Source organism: Euleptes europaea, chromosome 17 (genome assembly GCF_029931775.1).
Source record: "Euleptes europaea isolate rEulEur1 chromosome 17, rEulEur1.hap1, whole genome shotgun sequence".
Classification (NCBI taxonomy): Eukaryota; Metazoa; Chordata; class Lepidosauria; order Squamata; family Sphaerodactylidae; genus Euleptes; species Euleptes europaea.
Genome location: NC_079328.1, coordinates 47,746,087 through 47,770,550, shown reverse-complemented (window position 1 = coordinate 47,770,550; position 24,464 = coordinate 47,746,087). Strand labels below are relative to the sequence as shown.

At 47.5% G+C, this 24,464-nt stretch overlaps 1 protein-coding gene across 1 annotated transcript; it reads left to right on the top strand.

Moving 5' to 3' along the window:
* Positions 1-5,608: 5,608 nt before the first annotated feature.
* MTHFSD (methenyltetrahydrofolate synthetase domain containing) lies at positions 5,609-16,127 on the top strand. Its single transcript, XM_056862727.1, has 7 exons — positions 5,609-5,709; positions 7,353-7,466; positions 7,942-8,055; positions 9,146-9,236; positions 10,461-10,573; positions 11,203-11,328; positions 15,633-16,127. Exons 1-7 carry the CDS (start codon positions 5,647-5,649, stop codon positions 16,125-16,127), a joined length of 1,116 nt encoding a protein of 371 aa, XP_056718705.1. The 5' UTR covers positions 5,609-5,646.
* Positions 16,128-24,464: the final 8,337 nt, after the last annotated feature.

The following is a 24,464-nucleotide window of genomic DNA, read 5'->3' as shown; positions in this document are numbered from 1 at the left end:
GTTGCCTCGGACAAAAAAAAACCCGGTCTGTAGAATGGCAAAAATGGAGACAGCGACATCTGGTGGAATCATCGCTGCAGCGCAGATTAATCACCCAGCTATTTAAAGGGTGGGGTGGAATAGAACCAATATTATCAATATAAAGGGCAAGAGTCCAGTAGCACCTTAAAGACTAACAAAAATATTTTCTGGTAGGGTATGAGCTTTCGTGAGCCACAGCTCACTTCTTCAGAATTATCAATATAAAGAAACTCCTCAGAGCGCGTTTCAATTAAATGAAGCATTCCACCAAATCGCCTGGTGCATTGAGACATGTCAAATTCGTCGGAAATGTCTTATGGCTTCTTGGCTTGCACCCAGGGCCCTCTGGATTGCTCCTGTCCTAACAAAACATCATCTTCCTGCTGACCCCTGGGTGGTTTCATTACTGATGGGAGGCGGGGACCCAGAAATAACTAGAGGTGTCACCAAATATTTGGCAATAGTCCTGTCTTTAAAGTCACAATATAGTTAAATCATGTGCTAAACAGAAATATTATCAATGTACTGTTTATATTGCTATCCCTATAAAGCTATTTATCTATTCTTATATTTGTAATTTTAAAATAATTTAAGGATTCCAAGATTTTAAAGCCATATTCACAGTGGGTAGCCGTGTTAGTCTGTCTGCAGTAGTAGAAAAGGGCAAGAGTCCAGTAGCACTTTAAAGACTAACAAAAATATTTTCTGGTAGGGTATGAGCTTTCTGAAGAAGTGAGCTGTGGCTCTTGAAAGCTCATACACTATCAGAAAATATTTTTGTTAGTCTTTAAAGTGCTACTGGACTCTTGCCCTTTTCTACTAAAGTCATATTGTTTATAATATTTTATCACTCTATGATGTTGTCATTTTATTTTTATCTCATGTATCTTTTAAATATTTTATCACTCTATGATGTAAATTTTATTTTTATCTTATCAAAAGGATGACAATCAGTGATCTTACACTGGTGTAACTGCAGGGGGAAAGACAGTCATGCTAGGAAAAGTTGAGGGCAGCAGGGAAAGAGGAAGACCCAACAAGAGATGGATTGACTCTGAAAAGGATGCCACGGACCTCAGTTTGCAAGACCTGAGCAAGGCTGTCAAAGATAGGACATTTTGGAGGACTTTCATTCATAGGGTCGCCATGAGTCGGAAGCGACTTGACGGCAATAAACACACACACACAACTGCAGGGGAGTGAAGAAGTGAGCTGTGGCTTACGAAAGCTCATACCCTACCAGAAAATATTTTTCACAGTGGGTTGCCGTGTTAGTCTGTTTGCAGTAGTCAAAAAGGGCAAGAGTCCAGTAGCACCTTAAAGACTAACAAAAATATTTTCTGGTAGGGTATGAGCTTTCGTGAGCCACAGCTCACTTCTTCAGATACAGCTAGAATGTGAATCCATTGGTCTTTAAGTAGAGGAACAGTATGTAAATGTGAATAGCAGGCTTGATGGGATTAGGTGTGATATGCAGAAGAGTCTGTGATGTCCAGGGGAGAGATGGGTGTGGAGAAATCAGCATTGGTAATGGGCCATGAATGCAAGGTTTTTATTCAGCCCAGGTAAATGCACTGACTTTAGTTTGAATATCAACTGTAATTCAGCAGTTTCTCTGTTAGCCTTTACGGTGCTACTGGACTCTTGCCCTTTTCTACTAAAGCCATATTGTTTATAATATTTTATCACTCTATGATGTTGTTATTTTATTTTTTATCTTATGTATCTTGTAAAGATCCGGATTGCACGCCTCCCCGTCCTGCCCGGGGTTGCTAAGGTAGAATACACGCGGGCTTTTTGCAAGCTTCTTTGCAAAACTGCAAACGGGGGGGAGGAGATGCCCTCCCGTTTGCAGTTTTGCAAAGAAGCTTGCAAAAAGCCCGCGTGTATTCTACCTTAGCAACCCCGGGGAGGCGTGCAATAATTGCCTTTTCCTCGCCCGCCGGACGGCCGTACGGCTGTCCCTTCGCTTTGGGCAGCGGGGCGGAGCTCTTCGGGGTCGACCAATCAGCTCCCGGGGATTGACGGGCCGGCCTCCTTAGCCGCCGCGTTTCGCTCTCTCTGCGTGTTCCGGGCCTTCCGGGCCGCCGTAGTCCGCGCAGGCACGTGGAGGGCTACAATGTAGCGGCTGGGAAGGCATGGCGCGCGCGTCGGGGGCGCGCCAGAGCCCGTGGGGAGGTGGGGAAGATCAAGGATTGGGTGATGCTTCCCCAGACCCTCTCTTAGGGTTGCCACCCCCGGGTTGGGAAATACCTGGAGATTTGGGGGGGGGGGCGGTGTTTAGGGAGGGGAGAGACCTCAATGGGGCATAATGCCCGAGAGTCCACCTTCCAAAACGGCCAGGTGAACTGATCTCTGTCGTCTGGAGCTGGGTTGTAAAAGCAGGCGATCCCCAGCTACCAACTGGAGGATCAGGAAAAGAAGGCTCTGTGCTGTGTAGTATGTAGAAGACAAAAAACAGCACAAATTTCCAATGCAATTAAATAGATTAAGTGCAAAGAGGTGTACAGTGAAACACATACAACAAACAATACACAAAATACAGATAAGTACTAAATGTTGTTGCTTATCAATAACTTGACAATTTTTTTTACAGAGTTCAAACTTCCAGGTAAGTGCAATTGTCCAAACGTTTTGAGGACATATGAACAACTAGAAACAGCTGGAAAAGATGAAGCTGTTTCTAGTTGTTCATATGTCCTCAAAAAGTTTTTGTATTTTGTGTATATTTTGTGTATTGTTTGTCGTATGTGTTTCACTGTACACCTCTTTGCACTTAAATATGTTTAATTGCATTGGAAATTTGTGCTGTTTTTGTCTTCTACCAACTGGAGGATGGCAACCCTTAGGGTTGCTAACTCTGGGTTGAAAAATTCCTGGAGATTTGGGGGGGTGGTACCTGGGGAGGGGAAGGAGCTCAGCGGGGTATAATGCCGTAGAGTCCATCGTCCAAATGGCTGTTTTTTCCCCTAAGGAAACGGATGTCTGTCATCTGGAGATCAGTTGAAATTCCTGGAGCTCTCCAGGCCCCACCTGGAGGTTGGCAAGCCTAGTGTATAAAGTGCTGTCAAGTCGCAGCCGACCGATGACGACCCTGTAGGGTTTTCAAGGCAAGGGACATTCAGAGGTGCTTTGCCATTGCCTGCTTCTGCATAGCAGCCCTGGACTTCCTTCGTGGTCTCCCATCCCAATACTAACCAGGGCCGACATAAGAAGAGGAGGAGTTGGTTTTTATATGCCGACTTTCTCTACCACTTAAGGAAGAATCAAACCGGCTTACAGTCACCTTCCTTTCCCCTCCCCATAACAGACACCCGGTGAGGTAGGTGGGGCTGAGAGAGTGTGACTAGCCCAAGGTCACCCAACTGACTTCATGTGGAGGTTCACCAGATTAGCCTCTGGCGCTCATGTGGAGGAATGGGGACTCGAACCCGGTTCTCCAGATCAGAGTCCACCGCTCCAAACCACCTCTACACCACTACACCACACTGGGTCCCATAATATAACTCCCAGAACATAAGAAAAGCTATGCTGGATCGGACCCAGGCCCATCAAGTCCAGCAGTCTGTTCACACGGGCCAACCAGGTGCTTTTACCAAGCCCACAAGCAAGACGACTACAGCAGCATCCTGACTGTTCCACAGCACCTGATATAATAGGCCTGCTCCTCTGATCCTGGAGAGAACAGGCATGCATCATGACTAGTATCCATTTTGACTAGTAGCCATGAATACCCCTCTCCTCCATGAACATGTCCACTCTCCTCTTAAAGCCTTCCAGTGTGGCTGTCATCACTACATCCTGGGGCAGGGAGTTCCACAATTTAACTATGTGTTTAGCTTAGCTTCCCTAATCTGACAAGATCAGGCCTGGGCCATCCAGGTCAGGGCATAATTGCCCTAATTGCCTCCCATAATTACTTTCAAAGATATAGCGATTCAAGACGGATCAAAGGCAGCACATTTTCATGCCAAGCATTCTTAGCTGCTGGAACTCCCTGTCACTAGATGTAGTGACGGTGGATCGTTTGATGGATTTTCGAGTGGGATTTAAAAGACAACCCAATGTGCTCTACGGGGTTGAGTGTCAAGCCAGGAATGGGGATGGAGAGATCCAGGTCCAGATCCATACTGGTCTCTGGGTGACCTTGGCCGGTGTAGCCTACCTTACAGGATTATTGTGAAGATCTCCATTTAAAGGGAACAGGCAAGTAGATAATAGGAAAGACCTCTATCTGAGAACCTGGAGAGCCGCTGCCGGTCTGAGTAGACAATACTGACCTTGATGGACCAAGTGTCTGGTTCAGTAGAAGGCAGCTTCATGTGTTTGCCTCTGCTCATCTCTGGACAGCCCAGGATAGCCAGATCTCATCAGATCTTGGAAGTTAAGCAGGGTCGGCCCTGGTTAGTACTTGGATGGGAAACCGCCAATGAAGTCCAGGGTTGCTACGCAGAGGCAGGCAATGGCAAAGCACCTCTGAACGTCTCTTGCCTTGAAACCCTACGGGGTCACTATAAATCGGCTGCGACTCAATGGCAAAAAACAAACAAGCAAAAAAGCTGTAGAAGCTGTACTTACCACACATAATGTGACTCCATTGATTCCTGTCAGTTTTCTCCTGGTTTACTGCTCAGGGTAACTTGGGGGGTACCCCTCCTGCTACACAGTTTGCCGTACTTTAGGGAGTTAGACTACTGCTTTAAAAATCTAGCTATAATTTGCTGCTAGAAGGAAGCAGTGGCAAAAGCCAGTGTGGATACCCTCTGCAGAATAGAGTAATAACTTCATAGAATCATAGAGTTGGAAGGGGCCATACAGCCCATTAAGTCCAACCCCCTGCTTAATGTAGGATCAGCCTAGAGTAATCCCTGACAAGTGCTTGTCCAGCCTCTGCTTAAAGACCGCCTGTGAGGGGGAGCTCACCACCTCCCTAGGTAGCCGACTCCACTGTTGAACAACTCTTACTGTAAAAAAAAAAAAAAAATTCTTAATATCCAGTCGGTACCTTTCCGCCTGCAATTTAAACCCATTATTGTGAGTCCTGTCCTCTGCTGCCAACAGGAACAGCTCCCTGCCCTCCTCTAAATGACAGCCCTTCAAATACTTCAAGAGAGCAATCATGTCCCCCTTCAACCTCCTCCAGACTAAACATTCCCAACTCGCTCAGCCTTTCCTTGCAGGGCTGGGTCTCCAGGCCACTGATCATCCTTGTTGCTCTCGTCTGCACCCATTCGATTCTGTCCACATACTTTTTGAAGTGAGGCCTCCAGAACTGCATGCAATACTTCTGCACATGTGGACAGAAATCATTGTGTATTTTTTTTTAAAGGAGTCATGCCCTATACCTTTTAAATGCAAGGGAATATGGGAAGAGTAACATGGTTGTCATCCCTAGCTGATGTGCCGCTGCAAATAGTTCCAATCAGATTTTTTACTGCTCAAGTAAGCATGGGAATAAATTACTGTAGTTTGAAAAAGTGGGCGTATTCAGGAGGTTTTTTATTGCTTTTGGTGAAAGGCCATTGCGAGTACCCAAACAAAAAAGTAGGTATGGCTACTCTGTAATTCTCATCCTCTTTCTAAGGAGTTTCCAAGCAAGACATCCGACAGAAAATCTGGGATTTCATGGAAGCCACTAATTTAGCCGATTTCCCAAGACCCGTCCATCACCGGATTCCTAACTTCAAGGTACGGCCTCACCCTTAAGAAATAGTATTTTGAATGCAGGAACACCCCCCCCCCAAGCGACCTTTTTTCTCTGTCGTCACAAAACATAAAGGAAGGCTGATCATAGTTTCATTTGGATCAAATGACAGAAATACTCTTAAGCCAGTTTCTGAGTAACGCAGCACTCTTCCTTGCCCTCAGTTCCGGAGTGCAGAATCAAAACATGGAAACATGGACGTTGCGTTGCTGAAGTGTTGTATGTTGACAGATCACTGACCTATCTATTTACTGATCCCCGTGTTTGCTTGATGAGATCACCCTCATACTAACTGGGACATGCTTTGTCTCTCCGTAAGCGTCACCATACAGAACAGCTCTGGTCTATCTGCTTGTTGCTTTCTGGTTCCACCCTTCCTCCAAGTGCCTCAGAGTCCAGTGGGGTTGGGACGTTAATCTGTTGCAGTGGAACCCAAAGGAAAGTACTGGGGGCTTCCGCCACAATACTTCTAAGGGGCCAAAAGACCCATTTGCCCAGAGAGCTGAGGGCAGAGGGCATACTTCCCTGTCGCCCCTTTGTTCTCTCAACAATCTTATCCCTCCGTCCAAGAGAAAGTGATTGGCCTATGAACCATAAAACCTCACACTGGACAACTTCATAGGTTTCAGATTTTACCTGTATATGATACCAGATAACTTAGTTTGTGCCCTGTCCTAAAGGAATGACCTTTAGAGAATAAAACGGATGCTGTCATACTGCCCTTGTGCAAATCTATGGTGAGACCACACTTGGAATACTGGTGTACAGTTCTGGTCACCACACCTAAAAAGGGAGATTGCAGAGCTTGAGAAGGTGCAGTAAAGAGCAAACAAAATGATCAGGGGACTAGAGCAACACTTGGGCTGTTTAGCTTGGAAAAAAGGCTGTTAAGGGGAGACCTGATAGAGGTCTATAAAATTATGCTTGGTATGGAAAGTGTGGACAGTTTTCTCCCTCATAATACTAGAACACGGGGTCACCTGCTGAAGCTGGAGGGTGAGAGATTCAAAACTGATAAAAGGAAATATTTCTTCACACAGCGCATTGTTAAATTGTGGGACTCCCTGCCCCAGGATGTGGTGATGGTTGCCAGCCTGAAAGGCTTGAATAGGGGAGTGGACATGTTCATGGAGGAGATGGATATTCATGTCTACTAGTAAAAATGGATACTAGTCTTGATGCATACCTATTCTTTCCAGGATCAGAGAAGCATGCCCATTATCTTAGGTGCTGTGGAACACAGGCAGGATGCTGCTGCTGCAGTCGTCTTGTTTGTGGGCTTCCTAGAGGCACCTTGTTGGCCACTGCGTGAACAGACTGCTGGACTTGATGGGCCTTGGTCTGATCCAGCAGGGCTTTTCTTATGTTCTAATGACCTTTAGCTGTGCCGATGTTTCTGAGCTTAGATGCTCCTGTGTTTGGTGAAGCCTAGCTGTGGGATTTGGTGGGCGTGACGCGATCCCTCTTGCCAAAACAGGGTGCCCCACGGGCCTGCGCAAGGCTTCCAGGTTTGCAGGAGTTCCGATGTGCCAAGACGGTTAAAGTAAACCCTGACGCCCCGCAGAGGAACGCCCGATTTTTAACCCTGGAAGTGAGTATGTTCTTTGTTATGTCCTTCTCAACGCAGGGGTCTTTCCTGATGAGCCACTGCGTACAAAAATGGGAGGTGTTTGAGAAAGCAAGGGAGGTCAAGGTGGACCCTGACAAACCTCTGGAGGGAGTCCGGATGGCTGTGCTCCAGGTAACTCACCTTTCTCTCAACAAGGGGTTCTTGCATGCCGCCCTGAGTGGATACTGGCTCAGATAATCCCCTGGGGTCGGTCACTGTCAAGGAAAAAACCCATCGTTCCAGGTCCTTACACATGGCCCTTCCTGGACTCTAATCTGGAGAACCGGGTTCGATTCCCTGCTCCTCCACATGAGCGGCGGAGGCTAATTTGGAGAACCGGGTTCAGTTCTCCACTCCTCCATGTGAGTGGCGGAGGCTAATCTGATGAACCGGGTTGGTTTCCCCACTCCTACACACAAAGCCAGCTCAGTGACCTTGAGCTAGTCACAGTTCTCTCAGCCCCACCTGCCTCACAGGGTTTCTGTTGTGGGGAGGGGAAGGGAAGGTGATTGTAAGCCGGTTTGAGTCTTCCTTAAGTGGTAGAGAAAGTCGGCATATAAAAACCAACTCTCCTTCCTCTTCTTCCTCCTATCCATGTCTGTCACAGGCTGGGAAAACCCTCTTGGTGCCAACCCCTCGGCTGCGAACCGGGCTGTTCAACCAGATTGTCCCTCCCGCAGGGGCAGCCAAAGACACCCTGAGAAAATGTGCTACCTCGCAGGTAGGAATCTGGAGCCAGGCTGGGAGGGAGGGAGGAGGAATCTCGGCTTCTTGCTTGCGTTCCTTCCAAGGGCACCTTCGGAGAAATATATTTGTACTGTATTTCGACCCTCCTTTCCAGCCAAAACTTCCAGCGATTTAAATTAAAGGTATGTCTGAAATACAGTGGAAGATGCTTAGGCAAGCAGTTCTCCGCATGAGCCGTGGCAGCAGGTGCTTCCCCTTCTTCTCCCTTCTGGTCTCAGTTATGGCAAATAGTATTTGGGCGGAGGGCAGCTCTCAGTTTGAGCTGGATCCAGGAACGATGGAGGGATACCTCTTGGGACGGTCTTTGTTGTGCTAGACGGTAACAAGAGCAGCGAGGGAAGAGGTTTGTAGCTGTGCCCTTTCTTGGACTGTTCCACATGTTTCTGTTCCTTTTCCCCCTTTCTGGATCTCTGAGAGCCAGCGTGGTGTAGTGGTTAAGAGCGGTGGTTTGGAGCGGTGAACTCTAATCTGGAGAACCGGGTTTGCTTCCCTTCTCCCCCACATGAGCGGCAGAGGCTAATCTGGTGAACTGGATTTGTTTCCCCACTCCTACACACAAAGCCAGCTGGGTGACCTTGGGCTAGTCACAGCTCTCTCAACCCCACCTACCTCACAGGGTGTCTGTTGTGGGGAGGGGAAGGCGATTGTAAGCCGGTTTGAGTCTCCCTTAAGTGGTAGAGAAAGTCAGCATATAAAAACCAACTCCTCTCCTCCTCCTCCTCCTCCTCCGGCGGACCCAATTAGTCGCATCTGCTGCAATAATTAGTTTTGCTTGCTGGGTTGTACAGTGGCGCTCTGTTGCCCTCTTGTGGCCAAGTGGAGAAAGACAGTATGTGGCATGGGAAATCTGGCTGTTGACCAAAGTCAGATCAGAGATGTGATTTTGTTCAGCCAGAAGTCGCCTTAGAATCACGGAACGGGTAATTTGGCAGGTGTCCAAGGAGTAGACACAAAAGGCTATTATGGATACAGAAGAGCTTTGTTTTCCAAGTAGGCTGGGGAGGGGAGAATTCTGGCTCGCATTTTTTCTCTCTCCGTGCTCATTGTGGTTTCCCCCTTTTCAGGGTGTCCGGGATTATAGCGTGCCTGTGGGGCTGGATGCAAATGTGCACGTGGACCTGGTAGTGGTGGGATCAGTGGCTGTTTCTGAGAAAGGTATGTGGCAGGAAGAAAACGATCCTTGGAACAAAATTGTATGAGACGTGTGGTTTGCTTGGAACTGGCAAGGCCCAGGTTCAAATCCCCGCTCTGCTGTGAAGCTTCCTGGGTGACCATGGGGGACATTCTCTCTCTCTCTCTCTTTCTGCCTAACCTACTCTACAGGGTTGTTGTGAGGGCAAAACATGGGAGGAAGAAAGTCAGCATATACAAACCAACTCTTTTTCTTCTCCTTCATTCAGATCAGGACCAAAGCAATGTACAGAATTTAAATACCGATGCAAATATTAATCAAAGATAGAACTGAAAGGTGCTGTAAGATGGGTCTGACTGAGAAGTCCTGAGCCAGGCACAAAGGGAGAGTGTCCATTCGTGGCCTATTGGAGCTCAATTCAGGCATGACAGAGAGCTGTTTAGTTCCAGCCTGTTTTCCTTCTAGCTACTTCCCTGATGTTATAATCAGCTCCTGAGCTCTCTCCCAGCTATACACACATGCACAAATTATAAAGCAAATATGTTATTTCACCTTAGATATTAAATAGGTTGCTGGATGCCTGTCTCACGCCTTTCTGAAGGACTGGGGCATTAGCAGAAGAACCCCAGGTCATAACAGGGCTTATCCTCAAGGACTAGGGAACTGTTCAGAGACCCTGTTGTGAGAAGCACAATTGCCATTCAGGTTCATTTCGAGAGAGAGGGGTCTCCCCCCTTCCCTTCTGCCCAGGTACTCCAGGCAGAGTCCGTGGCTGTCACTTTTATCCTCTCAATAACCCTGTGGTGGACTCTGATCTGGAGAACCAGGTTTGATTCCCCACTCCTCCACATCAGCGGCGGAGGCTAATCTGGTGAACCGGGTTGGTTTCCCCACTCCTCCACATGAAGCCAGCTGGGTGACCTTGGGCTAGTCACAGCTCTCTTAGAGGTAAGGGAAGGTGATTGTAAGCCGGTTTGAGTTTCCCTTAAGTGGAAGAGAAAGTTGGTATATAAAAGCCAACTCTTCTTCTTCTTCTGTGAGGTAGGTCAGGATGAATGGAGATGGATGGCTCAAAGCCATCCGCGGAGCTTCACAGATAAGTGAGGATTCAAACTTGGGTCTAGAGAGTGGGACATGAATCGCTTTCCCGGCTCTAATTCATCATGTGAGCATCCGTAAGATGGCGATGCCTCTGCTCATGTGTGCTTGGGGGGGTTCACTTCTTTCTTTACTGTGCCACATTTTAGGCTGGCGAATTGGGAAAGGGGAAGGCTTTGCAGACATGGAATACGCCATGATGGTCTCCATGGGAGCTGTGAGAGAGGACACGGTAGTCATCACGGCCGTTCATGACTGCCAGGTAATGGTAACACAGCACGTAATGGTAATGGTAAAACACCTCATTTCAAACTCCAACGTGACCAAAGGATCACTCATATTTAATAAGAAATTACCTGCCACTGTAACAGATGCTGGCGGATAGAGATCCAAATATAACATTGGCAGTGGCCAAGTATCTCCACCATATTTTCCTTAAAGAAGTTGATTTTTTTTAAAAAAACAACAACTGCCGATTAACTGCTCAAGACCTGTGGGTCATGGGAGCTTGGAAGGAAGGGGAGGAAATACACACACAAGTAATATACAAATATATCAACATATACAGATAACTTTATACAAGCCTAGGCATGTGTATAGAATGTATAATGAATTTCAAAGTAGAAATCTCTCTAGGTAGAATACCAGTAAGTTGTCTACACTGGGTTGTATTAGTTTCTCATACAGAGTGTGCATGCTAGTTTCAACCTGGTAAAGCAGGTTGCCTTGTTTTATCAGTTCTAGATTCACAGAATCCAGTGCTTTTGTTGCAGGGCGGTATTTATAATTCCTGGCTGGAAAACTCTACTTTAAAAAAAAGAAGAATTTGACTGTATGATTGTTCTGCATTTGTTCCAGTCAGCTAGGTCTCTTTTCTGCTCCTTGCTATAGGTAGTGGACATACCAGAAGAGCTACTGGGTGACCACGACCTGACCGTGGACTATATCCTCACCCCAACCAGGGTGATCCGGACTGGCTGCGAGCGTCCGAAGCCCCGGGGGATCCTATGGCACATGGTAATCTGTGTCTTCTGCAAGTCACTTGGGGGTGGGAAAGCTTCACAGATCTTCCACTGTGAGCTCTTTTCATCAAATACAGAACTCAGAGTCACCTGCAGAAGGGGAGGGGCCGTGGCTCAGTGATAGAGCACCTGCTTGGCACGCAGAAGGTCCCGGGTTCAATCCCCAGCGTCTCGAGGAAGATGCTCTACCACAGAGCCACAGCCCTTCCTTAAGGGAGCTCTCCCCCCTGCTAAGGGTAGATTTGGGTTGAACTTTCAGAGAAATTCATAAGAACATAAGAATATAATAAAAGCTCTGCTGGATCAGACCAAGGCCCATCAAGTCCAGCAGTGTTCACACAGCGGCCAACAGGGTGCATCTAGGAAGCCCACAAACAAGACAACTGCAGCAATATTATCATGCCTGTGTTCCAAAGCACCTAAGATAATAGGCCTGCTCCTCTGATCCTGGAAAGAATAGGTATGCATCATGACTAGTATCCATTTTGACTAGTAGCCATGAATAGCTCTCTCCTCCAGGAACATGCCCACTCCCCTTTTAAAGCCTTCCAAGTTGGCAGCCATCACCACATCCTGGGGCAGGGAGTTCCACCATTTAACTATGCATTGTATGAAGAAGTTCCTATGAATTTCTATGAGCAAGAGCAGTTTGATCATGGAACCAGCTACTGAGGGGTGTGTGTGTATGCCAGTTCTCTCTCACTGGAGGTCTTCATGCATAGTCTGGCCATCCCTGCATTAGGGAAAGTGTAGATTTGGATTTCCTGCATGGAGCAGGGGGTTGGGATAGATGGTCTCTAGAGACCCTTCCAGCTCTACAGCATTATGCAAGGCCAGTGGGTGTCTCTTTAGTGCTGCTGTTCTCATGGCCTCCGATCCAGCGTGCCTGGCTCCATCTCACTAGCTTTGATCATCTTCTGCTCCAGTGTCAGAACTGGGTCCCCATAAATACTTTCTCAGGCCAACTCTGCCTTCTTCCTCCCCTCACCCCCACATATAATCGCAAGCGATATCTGCAGAGATCTGACCAAGGCCTCCGCCCGGCAGAGCATCCTTTCATCTCGGTGCCACTTTTAACACCCTGGCAGACAGGGTCGGGCCTGCCGTGCCCTTTATCAAAAACCTTGCCTTCCTTTGCATTTCTCCACTTATCAGTGAGAGGAAGAGATTAAAGGCGGCAATCCCCCTCCAGGCAAAGGATGCCATTCCCACTTCGCTCAGAAGGGCCTCTGCCATCTGTTCTCAGTCGCTGCGCAATTTGAAATGCTTCTTTTTTTGGCACACAAGGGGAGACTTGTTACTCTGCTGTAGTGAAAGTAATTGGAGTTTTGTGGCACCTTAAAAGACAGTGTGTGTGTGTGTGTATTCCAGCCACAGCTTTTGTGACTCAGAGCTCGCTTAGAATCACATGAAGCTGCATTATACTGAATCAGACCATCATAAAATCATAGAATCATAGAGTAGGAAGGGACCACCAGAGCCATCTAGTCCAGCCCCTAGCACAATGCAGGAAATTCACAACCACCTCCAGCCCACATCCCCAGTGACCCCTACTCCATGCCCAGAAGATGACCAAGATGCCCTCCCTCTCATCATCTGCCTTAGGTCACAGAATCAGCATTGTTGACAGAGTTTTAAGTCTCTGCTTAAAAACCTCCAGGGAAGGAGAGCCCACCACCTCCGTGTTCCACGGAGGAACCACTTGAACTGTTAGAAAGTTCTTCCTAATGTTTAAATTTCAACCTGTTGGTTCTGGTCCGACCTTTTGGGGCAACAGAAAACAACTCAACACCCTCCCCTATATGACAGCCCTTCAAGAACTTGAAGATGGTTCTCATATCCCCTCTCAGTCGTCTCCTCTGCAGGCTAAACATATCCAGCTCCTTCAACCTTTCCTCATAGGACTTGGTCTCCAGACCCCTCACCATCTTTGTTGCCCTCCTCTGGACACGTTCCAGCTTCATTGGATGCTTCATCGGAAGCATCCTCCACATGAAGCCAGCTGGGTGAACTTGGGCTAGTCACAGTTCTCTCAGAACTCTTTCAGCCCACCTACCTCACAGGGTGTCTGTTGTGGGGAGGGGAAGGTAAGGTAAGCCGGTTTGTTTCTCCCTTAAGTGGTGGAAGAAGTCGGCATATAAAAACCAACCCTTCTTCTGAATGGAAGGTGGTCAAAGCAAAGGAAAAGATTTTTAACAACAAGAAGATGCAGCCAAATGCCAGGGGGAGGGGAGAGAGCACATGAACACATTAAGCTTACTTATACTGAATCAGACCCTTGGTCCATCAAAGTCAGTATTGTCTACTCAGGCTGGCAGCGGCTCTCCAGGGTCTCAGGCAGAGGTCTTTCATATCACCTACCTGCCTAGTCCCTTTAACTGGAGATCCCGGGGATTGAACCAAGCAGATGCTCTACCACTGAGCCAGGATTGATAGCTAAGAAAGGTGTGCTTTCGGGCACACAGGAAGTGGCTCCATGTATCTTTTGTGCCAAAGCTCACATTTTGCCCCTGGAATATTATAAAAAATTATTTTGCTGCTGATGGTTGTGAGAAGGACTTTGAGGAAGGGGGTGGTTAGAACGAGGCTTGATCTGACATGAGGGCAGGAAGGAGAGACCCTCTAGTAAAATGTGGGGGGGGGCAAGAGATGGTCTCTTCAGGGAGAGGACAGAGTTTCCCACGTGCTGGCAAGTTTTTCCTCTTTGGCTGTGTTGAGGATTCTAAATAAAGCCTCCGATGAATGTGCAAAATATTCCTATACGTGGATTAAATCCCTCTTGAGGGGTGAGAGGCATTTAAAATGGAACTCTCCAGGCCTGCTTTGCTTCCAAGAGTGATTAGTTATGTGAGAAATGTTTTTCCTGTTTGGTAGAATTAGCATAAAGTTTGGGCATTCCCCAAGTTGACAAAACCCAGCAAGCAGTTCTAATTCTGGGCTGGGGGGTGGGAGGGAGGAAGGCAATAATCCCTGCTTCCCATTGGTGTGTTTAAAAATGCCATTCCTCCCACTGGTGGAGTTTACATGTGATGTCAAGAGAGGATTTGCATAGGAGAGGTTTGTACCTCTGAGAATGGGGACCTCAACCGAGGTGTCATTTCAAGCACTTGGCTAGAAATTCTCCACCATTTCTCATGTCACTAACAGTAACACTAACTGTAAGTGGCCTGGGAGCACCAGTTCTCTTACTGTTTTGTAACTAGAATCATCTGTGTTCAGGGTTCATTTATCAGTGTCACAGAATCATAGAGTTGGAAGGGGCCATAGAGGCCATCTAGTCCAACTGCTCACTCAATGCAGAATCAGCCTAGAGCATCCCTGACAAGAATTCATCCAGCCGCTGCATGAAGACTGCCAGCGAAGGAGAGCTCACCACCTCCCTAGGTAGATGATTCCACTGCTGAACTACTTACTGTAAAACAATTTTTCTTAATGTCCAGCCGGTACCTTTCCATTCGTAAATTAAACCCATTATTGCGAGTCCTATCCTCTGCTGCCAACAGGAACAGCTCCCTGCCCTCCTCTAAGTGACAGCCCTTCAAATAGAATCATAGAATCATAGAGTTGGAAGGGACCACCAGGGCCATCAAGTCCAACCCCCTGCACAATGCAGGAAATTCACAACTACCTCCCCCCTCCACACCCCTAGTGACCAGAAGATGGCCAAGATGCCCTCCCTCTCATCATCTGCCTAAATACTTAAAGAGGGCAATCATGTCCCCCCTCAACCTCCTTTTCTCCAGACTGAACATTTCTGAGTCCCTCAGACTTTCCTCATAGGGCTTGGTCTCCAGGCCCCGGATCATCCTCGTCGCTCTCCTCTGCACCCGCTCCATTCTGTCCACATCCTTTTTCAAGTGAGGCCTCCAGAACTGCATGCAGGACTCCAGGCACAGCCTGACCAATGTGGTGTACAGTGGGACTAGGACACCTTGCAGTTTAGATGTGATGCCCCTGTGTCTGGACAGGAGACCAGAGGGAGCCTCCTCAAAGCTACCATGAACACATGAAGCTGCCTTATTTTGAGTTCAGGGAGGTAAGTAGGGCTGAGATAGTTCAGAGGGCAGGCTTCACACAGAGGAATGGGGAAACAAATCCAGCTCACCAGATTAGTGTTCACCATTCATGTGGAGGAGTGGGGAATCAAACCTGGTTATCCAGATCAGAGTCCACTGCTCCAAACCACTGCTCTTAACCACTACACCTTGCTGGCTCTCTCATGATGCCATAATGAGGCGTCTGACAACACACATTTTTTATTATTAAAAGCACCCTTTTCTCTCCCCATTTATGCATTAGATCAGTCACCAAATGATGGAGAAAATCCCCATCCTGAAGAGCCTTCGTGGCAGAGAGAAACAAGCCGGGAAAGACGTCATCCTCAAAGAGGAACGGACAGATGTTCCAGCTGTGGCCGAGCCAGCAAGAGGAGCCAGGGACCCTAGGCTTGAGAGCCCCACGTTGCAGAATGAGTCCAGCCCATGCCGAGCGAGCCCTGGGGAGGGGTCCGTGCCCACTTGCTCGGACCGCCTTCGCGAGCCTTCCAGTCTGTTTGTGGGGAACATCCCTCCGGCGACCAGAGCCAGCGAATTCAAGGCCATCCTCAGGGAGCGCCATGCCACCCCCGCACAGCTCACCTGGCAGGGGGCACAGCACAGAGCTTTCCTTCGCTACCCAGATCAAGGGGTGGCCGAAGTTGCCTTGGCGGCCTTGCAGGGCCTGAGCCTCCACGGTTGCCCCGTGAGAGTTGAACCTGCCAAGGCCCGGCGCGACAAAATGGACGGTGGACCCTGAAGGACAAATAGACCGCACCCATCCTTGGTGCGGCCACCCCACAGAGCCCCAAGTCCAAGAATTTTTAAGCCCCTGTTATCCTGGAGGCTTCGTCTTCGGGCAAGGGTGTTACACAGGAGGGATTTCTAAGTGCCCTGATGTCCCGTCCCCCCCAAAAAAGGAAGAAGTTATTTATTCAGGAGATTTCTAAGCTGCCCCTAATGTGAAAGGGTGCCTTCAGTTTTGCAAAGCCGGTTCCAGTGGTTCTTGAGGGAATGACGGTTAAAATGTGCTTGACATAGACAGAGTTAATGTACTTCTGGCAAAACTTGAGTGGCGTGAAAATTTGCCAGGGAGAGCGGGATATAAGAATAAATAAATACATAAATAAATAAATAGATGTATCAAAGGCTCTAGTTTATTCTCTTGGCCTTGTGTCCTTCGCTATATCCCAGCCTTGTCTCCATAAATGATGATTCTCAAAAATGTTTGTACAGGAAGTTTTTCTCTGCAAGAACAAAATGAAGCTGCTTTCTACTGAATCAGACCCTTGGTCCATCCAAGTCAGTATTGTCTACTCAGACCAGCAGCAGCTCTCCAGGGTCTCAGGCAGGGGGTCTTTCACATCACCTATTTGCCTAGTCCCTTTAACTGGAGATGCCGGGGATTGAACCTGGGACCTTCTGCATGCCAAGCAGATGCTCTACCACTGAGCCACGGCCCCTCCCCAAGGATGCCTCAATGTGTGAATGTGTGTGCAGGGGTCACATGGAGAACTCCCATTTGAATGCTTCTGTAGAATAAAGCAAATATATTTGATTTCTTTCTTTGTTTTGCCTCTCATGTGATTCTTCGTTTCCTGATAACAAGACGGATTGGGGCCGAATGCCTTGCACGACTGAAGCACTTTTGCCAGGGAACCCAGGCATAACATCAAAATAAGCACTGAATATATATATAGCATAAGAGCTGGAAATAGTTTCCTAGCTCCAGGGTGTTGGACAGTGTATATTTTAAGCTCAGGACTATGCCCCAAGAGAGGCAGATTTTCATAAAGATTAAAAAAAAACTAACTAAAGATTGTGAAGTGCTCTTAGTACTAAGTCCCACAATTGGGGGGAGTCCTCCCCTCTCCAGGAAAACAAAAGTTCAAAGCAGTGATATTGATAAATTACACTAGTGTGTGTGTGTGTGTGGGGGGGGGGGGTGCCGATAAAGCCCTGGCCCTGGTTGAGGACAGCCAGACACTTCTACTAAACTTGGCTATAGTAGAGCATAATGTTCTCTGGGGGGGGCGTACCAGGAGAGGCGGTCCCGCAGATACGGTGGTCCCAAACCATTTAAGGCTTTAAAGGTTAAAACCTTAGAGGCTGGGGACAGAACCTGGGATCCCCCAGAGCCTTTGCTTCTGGGTTTGGATTCAGGCATTTTTCTTCCCCAATTAAAATATGTGAGGTTATAAAAAAGAAAATAATTACACCTAGTTCCATATACCTAAAGAGGACTTTGGATCTATATTTCTCAAACCAGCATTGTCTCCCCTGGTGTAGTGGTTAAGAGCGGTGGTTTGGAGCGGTGGACTCTGATCTGGAGAACCGGGTTTGATTCCCCACTCCTCCACATGAGCGGCAGAGGCTAATCTGGGGAACTGGGTTTGTTTCCCTACTCCTACACACGAAGCCAGCTGGGTAACCTTGGGCTAGTCACAGTTCTCTCAGGACTCTCTCAGCCCCACCTAACTCACAGGGTGTCTCTTGTGGAGAGGGGAAGGAAAAGTGATTGTAAGCCAGTCTCCTCTAAGTGGTAGAGAAAGTCGACATATAAAACCCAATTCTTCTTCTTCTCCTTCCCCCCCACCCAAAAATGCCACGTGGGAACCCATTTCGGACACACATGAAAGTTTCAAAAGGAATGAATGCTTGAGACAGCATGAGAAGTTTACTGTTCAGAAGAAAACGAGTCCAACTTTCCTTGAAGTGCACGGGAAATCCTTGGGTTGTACCTAAAGAATGTCTTTGGGCCTGGACTATCATTTCTAGCCACACCTGGAGTCCTGTGTGCAGTTCTGTAGGCCTCACTTTAAAAAGGATGTGGACAGAATGAAGCAGGTATAGAGGAGAGTGACAAGGAGGGAGCTATGGCTCAGCGGAAGAGCATCTGCTTGGCATGCAGAAGGTGCCAGGTTCAATCCCCGGCATCTCCAGTTAAAGGGACCAGGCAAGTAGGTGACGTGACAGACTGAGACCCTGGACAGAAGCTGCCAGTCTGAATAGAAAACACTGACTTTGATGGACCAAAGGTCTGATTCTGTATAAGGCAGCTTCGTGTGTTCATGATCAGGGCCTGGAGACCAAGTCCTACAAGGAAAGGCTGAGGGATTTGGGAATGTTTAGTCAGGAGAAGGAGAGATTGAGGGGGAACAGGATTGCTCTCTTTATGGGGGGGGGGTTGGACTAATTGGCCTTTATGGCCCCTTACAACTCTATGATTCTATGATCCTAATTTACTTTAAATGATCTGGTCTGTCTCCCTGCTACTAAAATGCATGTTATCGCTCACCTATTCTTTCGATGTACATGTCCTACGGCCTGAGCTCTCATAAGAACATAAGAAAGGCCCTGCTGGATCAGACCCAGGCCCATCAAGTCCAGCAGTCTGTTCACACAGCGGCCAACCAGGTGCTTCCAGGAAGCCCACAAGCAAGACGAGTGCAGCAGCACCATCCTGCCTGTGTTCCACAGCACCCAAAATAATAGGCATGCTCCTCTGATACTAGAGAGAATAGGTATGCAGCATGACCAGTATCCATTCTAACTAATAGCCATGAATACCCCTCTCCTCCATGAATATGTCCAGTCCCCTCTTAAAGCCCTCCAAGCTGGCAGCCATCACTCTCCTGTTCTATAAGATGGTGGGATGTGAAAGGCCAAAGAACACAAATGCATCGGTGCGCGACACAAGTCCATGTGATTTGATAATGTTGCTCAGATGTGCCAAAAAAGGGAGGAGTCCATTGTATAGGAAAAAAAAAACTTTTAAAAAGCACTTGAAGCCTTTCACCACCTGGGACCCCCCACATTTGAAGGACCATCTCTCCCTATATGACCCTAAGTGACAGTCCCCAGAAGCCTTTGTGCAATATTCTTTTTTATGGACAAACGAGAGTGCCTCACCCCGTTCAGCAGTAAACGTCTTTGATGGCCTCCACCCTATGGAATGGGCTCCTGGACGAAGCCAGAAGGTCATCTTCTTTGCTCATTTGTAGGAAGTTGGAGGAAGCAAAGCTTTCTAGATGGGCTTTTTTTTGGTGAGTAATCGCTAGTTTTATTGGGCCTGGGATATGTGACTGGATACAAACGTCTGTTTTCCTGCTGGTTGCTTTTCTGTGAGACCCGTTTCAGGGAGAAAGTGCAGCATCCACATTTTGACCTAACTATAATTAATGGAACACTTACATTTTCCAAGAAGAGGTGGCCTCCTTAGAAGATTTCTAACTGCTTTGGCCTGTTTAGGTTACAGAAAGCAAAGTTTTCATCTCCAAAAGGAAACAATTATTCAGGCTGCTGATATATGGGGTCATTCTTCGCTGCTGCCTGTAAACAGGCCCTGCAGTTCCTATGGTACACAAACTCCTGGTTCCTTGAAAATCCCCAGGGAAGCATTTTTCTATCCTGCCTTTCCAGGTGTGGGCTTGCCTTCAAATCATTAATTTGGAGGGCTTTGCACAGGAAAGAATTTCCAAGAGCCTAGGAGGCTATTTTTGGCATTTCAAAATGAATTTCCACTCCAGTGGGAACTGAGACCCTTAAGTGCCAGGAAACTGAGGCAAAGCTCACCTAAATGAACTGGAACAACATGATTTAGGAAGAGGCTGTTAATGGGCCCAAAGCAAAATCACCAAACCTATGTGATTCTCCAGAATTCTTTATCCGATAGAATGATTTAGGAACAGCTCCCAAGGGTTACAGTTAGATTCAAGTCCAGTAGCACCTTAGAGACTAACAAGGAAGGGAGCTTTGACTCTCGAAAGCTTATACTCTGAAAATCTTGTTGGCTCCAACGTGCTACAGGACTCAAATCTCACTGTTCTACTGCAGACCAACACAGCTAACCTCTGAAACTATTCCCAAGGGTTATGCATTTTATGGCGGCCCATTCTACATTCAGTATCGAAATGAAGGAAGAGGAGGAGGAGGAGGGGGAGGAGGAGGAGGAGAAGAAGAGTTGATTTTTATTTGCTGAGGTCCATCAAGTCCAGCAGTCTGTTCACACAGTGGCCAACCAGGTGCCTCTAGGAAGCCACAAACGACTGCAGCAGCATTGTCCTGCCTGGGTTCCAAAGCACCTAATATATAAGGCATGCTCCTCTGATCCTGGAGAGAATAGGTATGCAGCATGACTAGTATCCATTCTAACTAATAGCCATGAATACCCCTCTCCTCCATTAACATGTCCACTCCCCTTTTCAAGCCTTCCAAGTTGGCAGCCATCACCACATCCTGGGGCAGAGAGCTCCACCATTTAACTACGCATTGTGTGAAGAAACCCTTTCTTTTTTTAATCTCTCCCCCTCCAGCTTCAGCAGATGACCCCCGTTCTGGTATTATGAGAGAGGGAGAAAAGCCTCTCCCTGTCCACTCTTTCCAAACCATGCATAATTTTTATAGACCTCTATCATGTCTCTCCTTAACTGCCTTCTTTCCAAGCTAAACAGCCCTAAGCATTTTAACCGCTCCTCATAGGACAGTTGCTCTAGCCCCCTGATCCTACTTCTTTCATATACACACTTACTTCTAAGTATAGTTGCATGGGGTTGGGTCAGAAGCAATTGGCTTTTGGGGGCACACTTTCTTCTTAGCCATGACCAGCTTTATAGATGTCCAGCAGGTGGTGGTATTGGTGCATTAAAACATCTCGTAGATGGGGGTGGATCCGATTTAATTCCTTCACATTCAAGGAAATCTCCTTCCAAGGCCCTTTTTGATCTCTCTACTCTCCTTCTATTTTTCCAAGTTATCCAGTTTAAGAACTGACCATAAGAAGCAATCAATGAGATTTAAGATTAGGAGTTTTTTTTTAATCTAGTGTTCCAATTACTACAGAAGAAAACCTAGAAAATCTGAATTTCTTTTAAAAAGGATTCTCTAAATATTGAAATTCTGCAGAACTATGAAATCTAATGAAACTGTGTTGCGTCTCTAGTTGGTGTGTCTCTGAACTGCAGCACAAAGTGATTTGCCCTCTTGGACTGCAGCGTGGGTTCATTTATTTATTTACTGCATGTATACCCCGCTTTTCTCCTCAATGGGGACCAAAAGCAGCTTCCATCATTCTCCTCTCCTCCATTTTATCTTCCCAGCCACCCCATGGGGTAGGCTAAGCTGAGAGTGTGTAACTGGCCCAAGGTCACCCGGCGAGCTTCCGTGGTAGAGCTGGGATTCCAACCTGGGTCTCCCGGATCCTAGCCTGACACTCTGACCACTACACCACGCTGGCTCTGGTTGAAGATTTGGATTTTGTATGGATGTTGTGAATAGGTGGTCTTCAGCCCATCAGTCCGGACTCTCAGAGGGCTGGAGAACTCCAACTCCTGGGTTGCAAAAGTTGCTACAGAGTCTCCCTCCTTCCTCTTTGGGAGGACCCACTGCTCGTGTGCAGGAGAAGAGAGAGAGGGAAGCATATTCCTCGCCTCTCTGTGTATTGAGAAGGAGAAGAGCTGCAGAACATTCAGTGGTGGAGATTGGTTCTTTTGGAGAGTCAGTGTGGTGTTGTGGTTAAGAGCAGTGGTTTGGAGTGGTTTGGATCTGGAGGACCGGGTTTGATTCCCCACTCCTCCACATGAGCGGCAGACTAATCTGGTGAACCGGGTTGGTTTCCCCGCTCCTCCACACGCAGCCTGCTGGGTGGCCTTGGGCTAGTCACAATTCTCTCTGAGCTCTCTCAGACCCATCTCCCTCGCAGGGTGCCTGTTATGGTGAGAGGAAGGGAAGGAGATTGTAAGCCGGTTTGATACTCTTTAAAAGGTAGAGAAAATTGGCATATAAAAACCAACTCTTCTTCTTCCATGACCTCACCCTCAGCCTTAGTTAAAAAAAAAAAAAAGGCAAAGGTCTCCTGTGCAAGCACCGGGTCATTCCTGACCTATGGGGTGACGCCACATCCCACGCCACATTTACTAGGCAGACTTTGTTTACGGGGTGGTTTGCCGGTGCCTTCCCCAGTCATCTTCCCTTTACCCCCAGCAAGCTGGGTGCTCATTTTACCGACCTCGGAAGGATGGAAGGCTGAGTCGACCTTGAGCCGTCTACCTGAAACCGACTTCCATCAGGATCGAACTCAGGTTGTGAGCAGAGCTTGGACTGCAGTACTGCAGCTTACCATTCTGCGCCACGGGGCTCTTTATTCAGCCTTAGTATTACTTCCTTATTGAGTCCGGTTTTGTCCCACCCTTCCTCCAAGGAGCTCAGGTTGGTATACATCGGTCTCCCTTTCTCCATGTTATCTTCACAACAACCCTGTGAGGTAGGTTAGGCTGAGAGCCCGTGACTGCAGAGAGTCCCCCAGTGAGGTTCACCACAAAGCAAGGATTTGAATCTGGGCTGAACCAGGAAGCACAATCTTCCTGACTCTCTTGCTCTTCTTCCTGCTGGCCTGGCCTTGGTGGGCTTATACATCTGGCTCTCCCTCTTCCTGTCAGATGACTGTGATGTCACATGGGCACCATGCTGCTGCTTAGAGGTTGATGGTATGTCCCACCTCTGGGAACTATGAAGACTTTTTCACTAGCCCAAGGTATTTCCACTTCCCTCCCTAAAGAAATTCCAGCAGCAGGAAAACTTGAACACATGAACACATGAAGCTACCTTCTACTGAATCAGACCCTCGGTCCATCAAGGTCAGCATTGTCTACTTTGACTGGCAGCGGCTCTCCCAAGATCTCAAGCTGAGGTCTTTCACATGACCTACTCCCTGGTCCTTTCAACTGAGATGCCGGGGGTTGAACCTGGGACCTTCTGCATGCCAAGCAGATGCTCTACCTCTGAACCTCAGACCCAGTGATTCTCTGCAGATGTGAAGCTTCTCCGTCAGGTACATACGGAGCTCCTCTGCGGATATGGCCTTCCATGCTTATTTCAGAGGAAGCTTCCATGAGTAAAAGAAGATTGTACGGAGCCACCCCTTGATATCAAAATTGACGGAGGCTCTCACACATGCACCATGTGCACACGGCAGCACACACAGTGCTCATGCTCTAGCACATACTATCTGTTTCTGGTGCCCAACCCCTACAAAATGCACTGGGCAGCCAGTTAAAAAAAACTTTGTGATTGTCAGTTGTTGGTGCCATTGTACAGGATCATACAGCAGATTGAAGGTTTTGCTTCCTGGTTCTCAGAGCAGTTTCTTTATTCCAGTGTTATGTTAGCTGCCCAGGACAACCTGTTTATCGACCCGCACACATATTGACACACATGCCTTTCCTAAATTTGAGAAGGTTTGCAATTCTAGCTGAAGCAATCATCAATGAAGCAGACGAAAGAAAGAAAGAAAGAAAGAAAGAAAGAAAGAAAGAAAGAAAGAAAGAAAGAAAGAAAGAAAGAAAGAAAGAGAAATTCTAGCCATAAATCCTAACAGTACAAATGCCACAGAACATCAATAATCTCAGGATAAAGATTATTACAGAAGAAGAAGAGTTGGTTTTTATATGCCGACTTTCTCTACCACTTAAGGGAGACTCAATCCGATTTACAATCACCTTCCCTTCCCCTCCCCACAACAGACACCCTGTGAGGTAGGAGAGGCTGAGAGAGCTCTAACAGAGCTGTAACCTGCCCAAGGTCACCCAGCTGGCTTCATGTGTAGGAATGGGGAAACAAATCCAGTTCACCAGATTAGCATCCATCACTCATGTGGAGGAGTGGGGAATCAAACCTGGTTCTCCAGATCAGAGTCCAGTCCACCACTTCAAACCACTGCTCTTAACCACTACACCACGCTGGCTCCATAGAAGGGCGGGGGGAACAGCATCTTCCTTTGCTGGGAAACTCCCTTAGACAGAGTTTCCTGGAAAGCACACTGGTAACTGGCTGCCACCACTCAGATTTTCAAACCAATTTACAGTCACTTATATGCAATATGGCATTTAAATCAACTTACAGTCACCATAATAACATCTCTCCCTATCGGGATCCAACTGGGTGCCAAGGATAGAATGAGAAGATAATCTAAATCTCAGTGTGTCAAATTGTTTTAATGTTTAAACTTGAATTTTGTAACTTGATATTTATTGTATTTTGACTATGTTGGCAGCTCCCTAAGCCCAGCTTGGCTGGGGGAGGGCAGGGTATAAATAAAAGA

Bases quoted from the DNA above. Each gene is read 5' to 3' on its own strand.
- MTHFSD (XM_056862727.1), top strand. From the start codon at position 5,647: ATGGAAGCCACTAATTTAGCCGATTTCCCAAGACCCGTCCATCACCGG. The intron at 5,710-7,352 runs GTACGGCCTCAC...TTCTCAACGCAG, and splicing joins ACCGGATTCCTAACTTCAAG to GGGTCTTTCCTGATGAGCCA. The intron at 8,056-9,145 runs GTAGGAATCTGG...CCCCCTTTTCAG, and splicing joins GAAAATGTGCTACCTCGCAG to GGTGTCCGGGATTATAGCGT.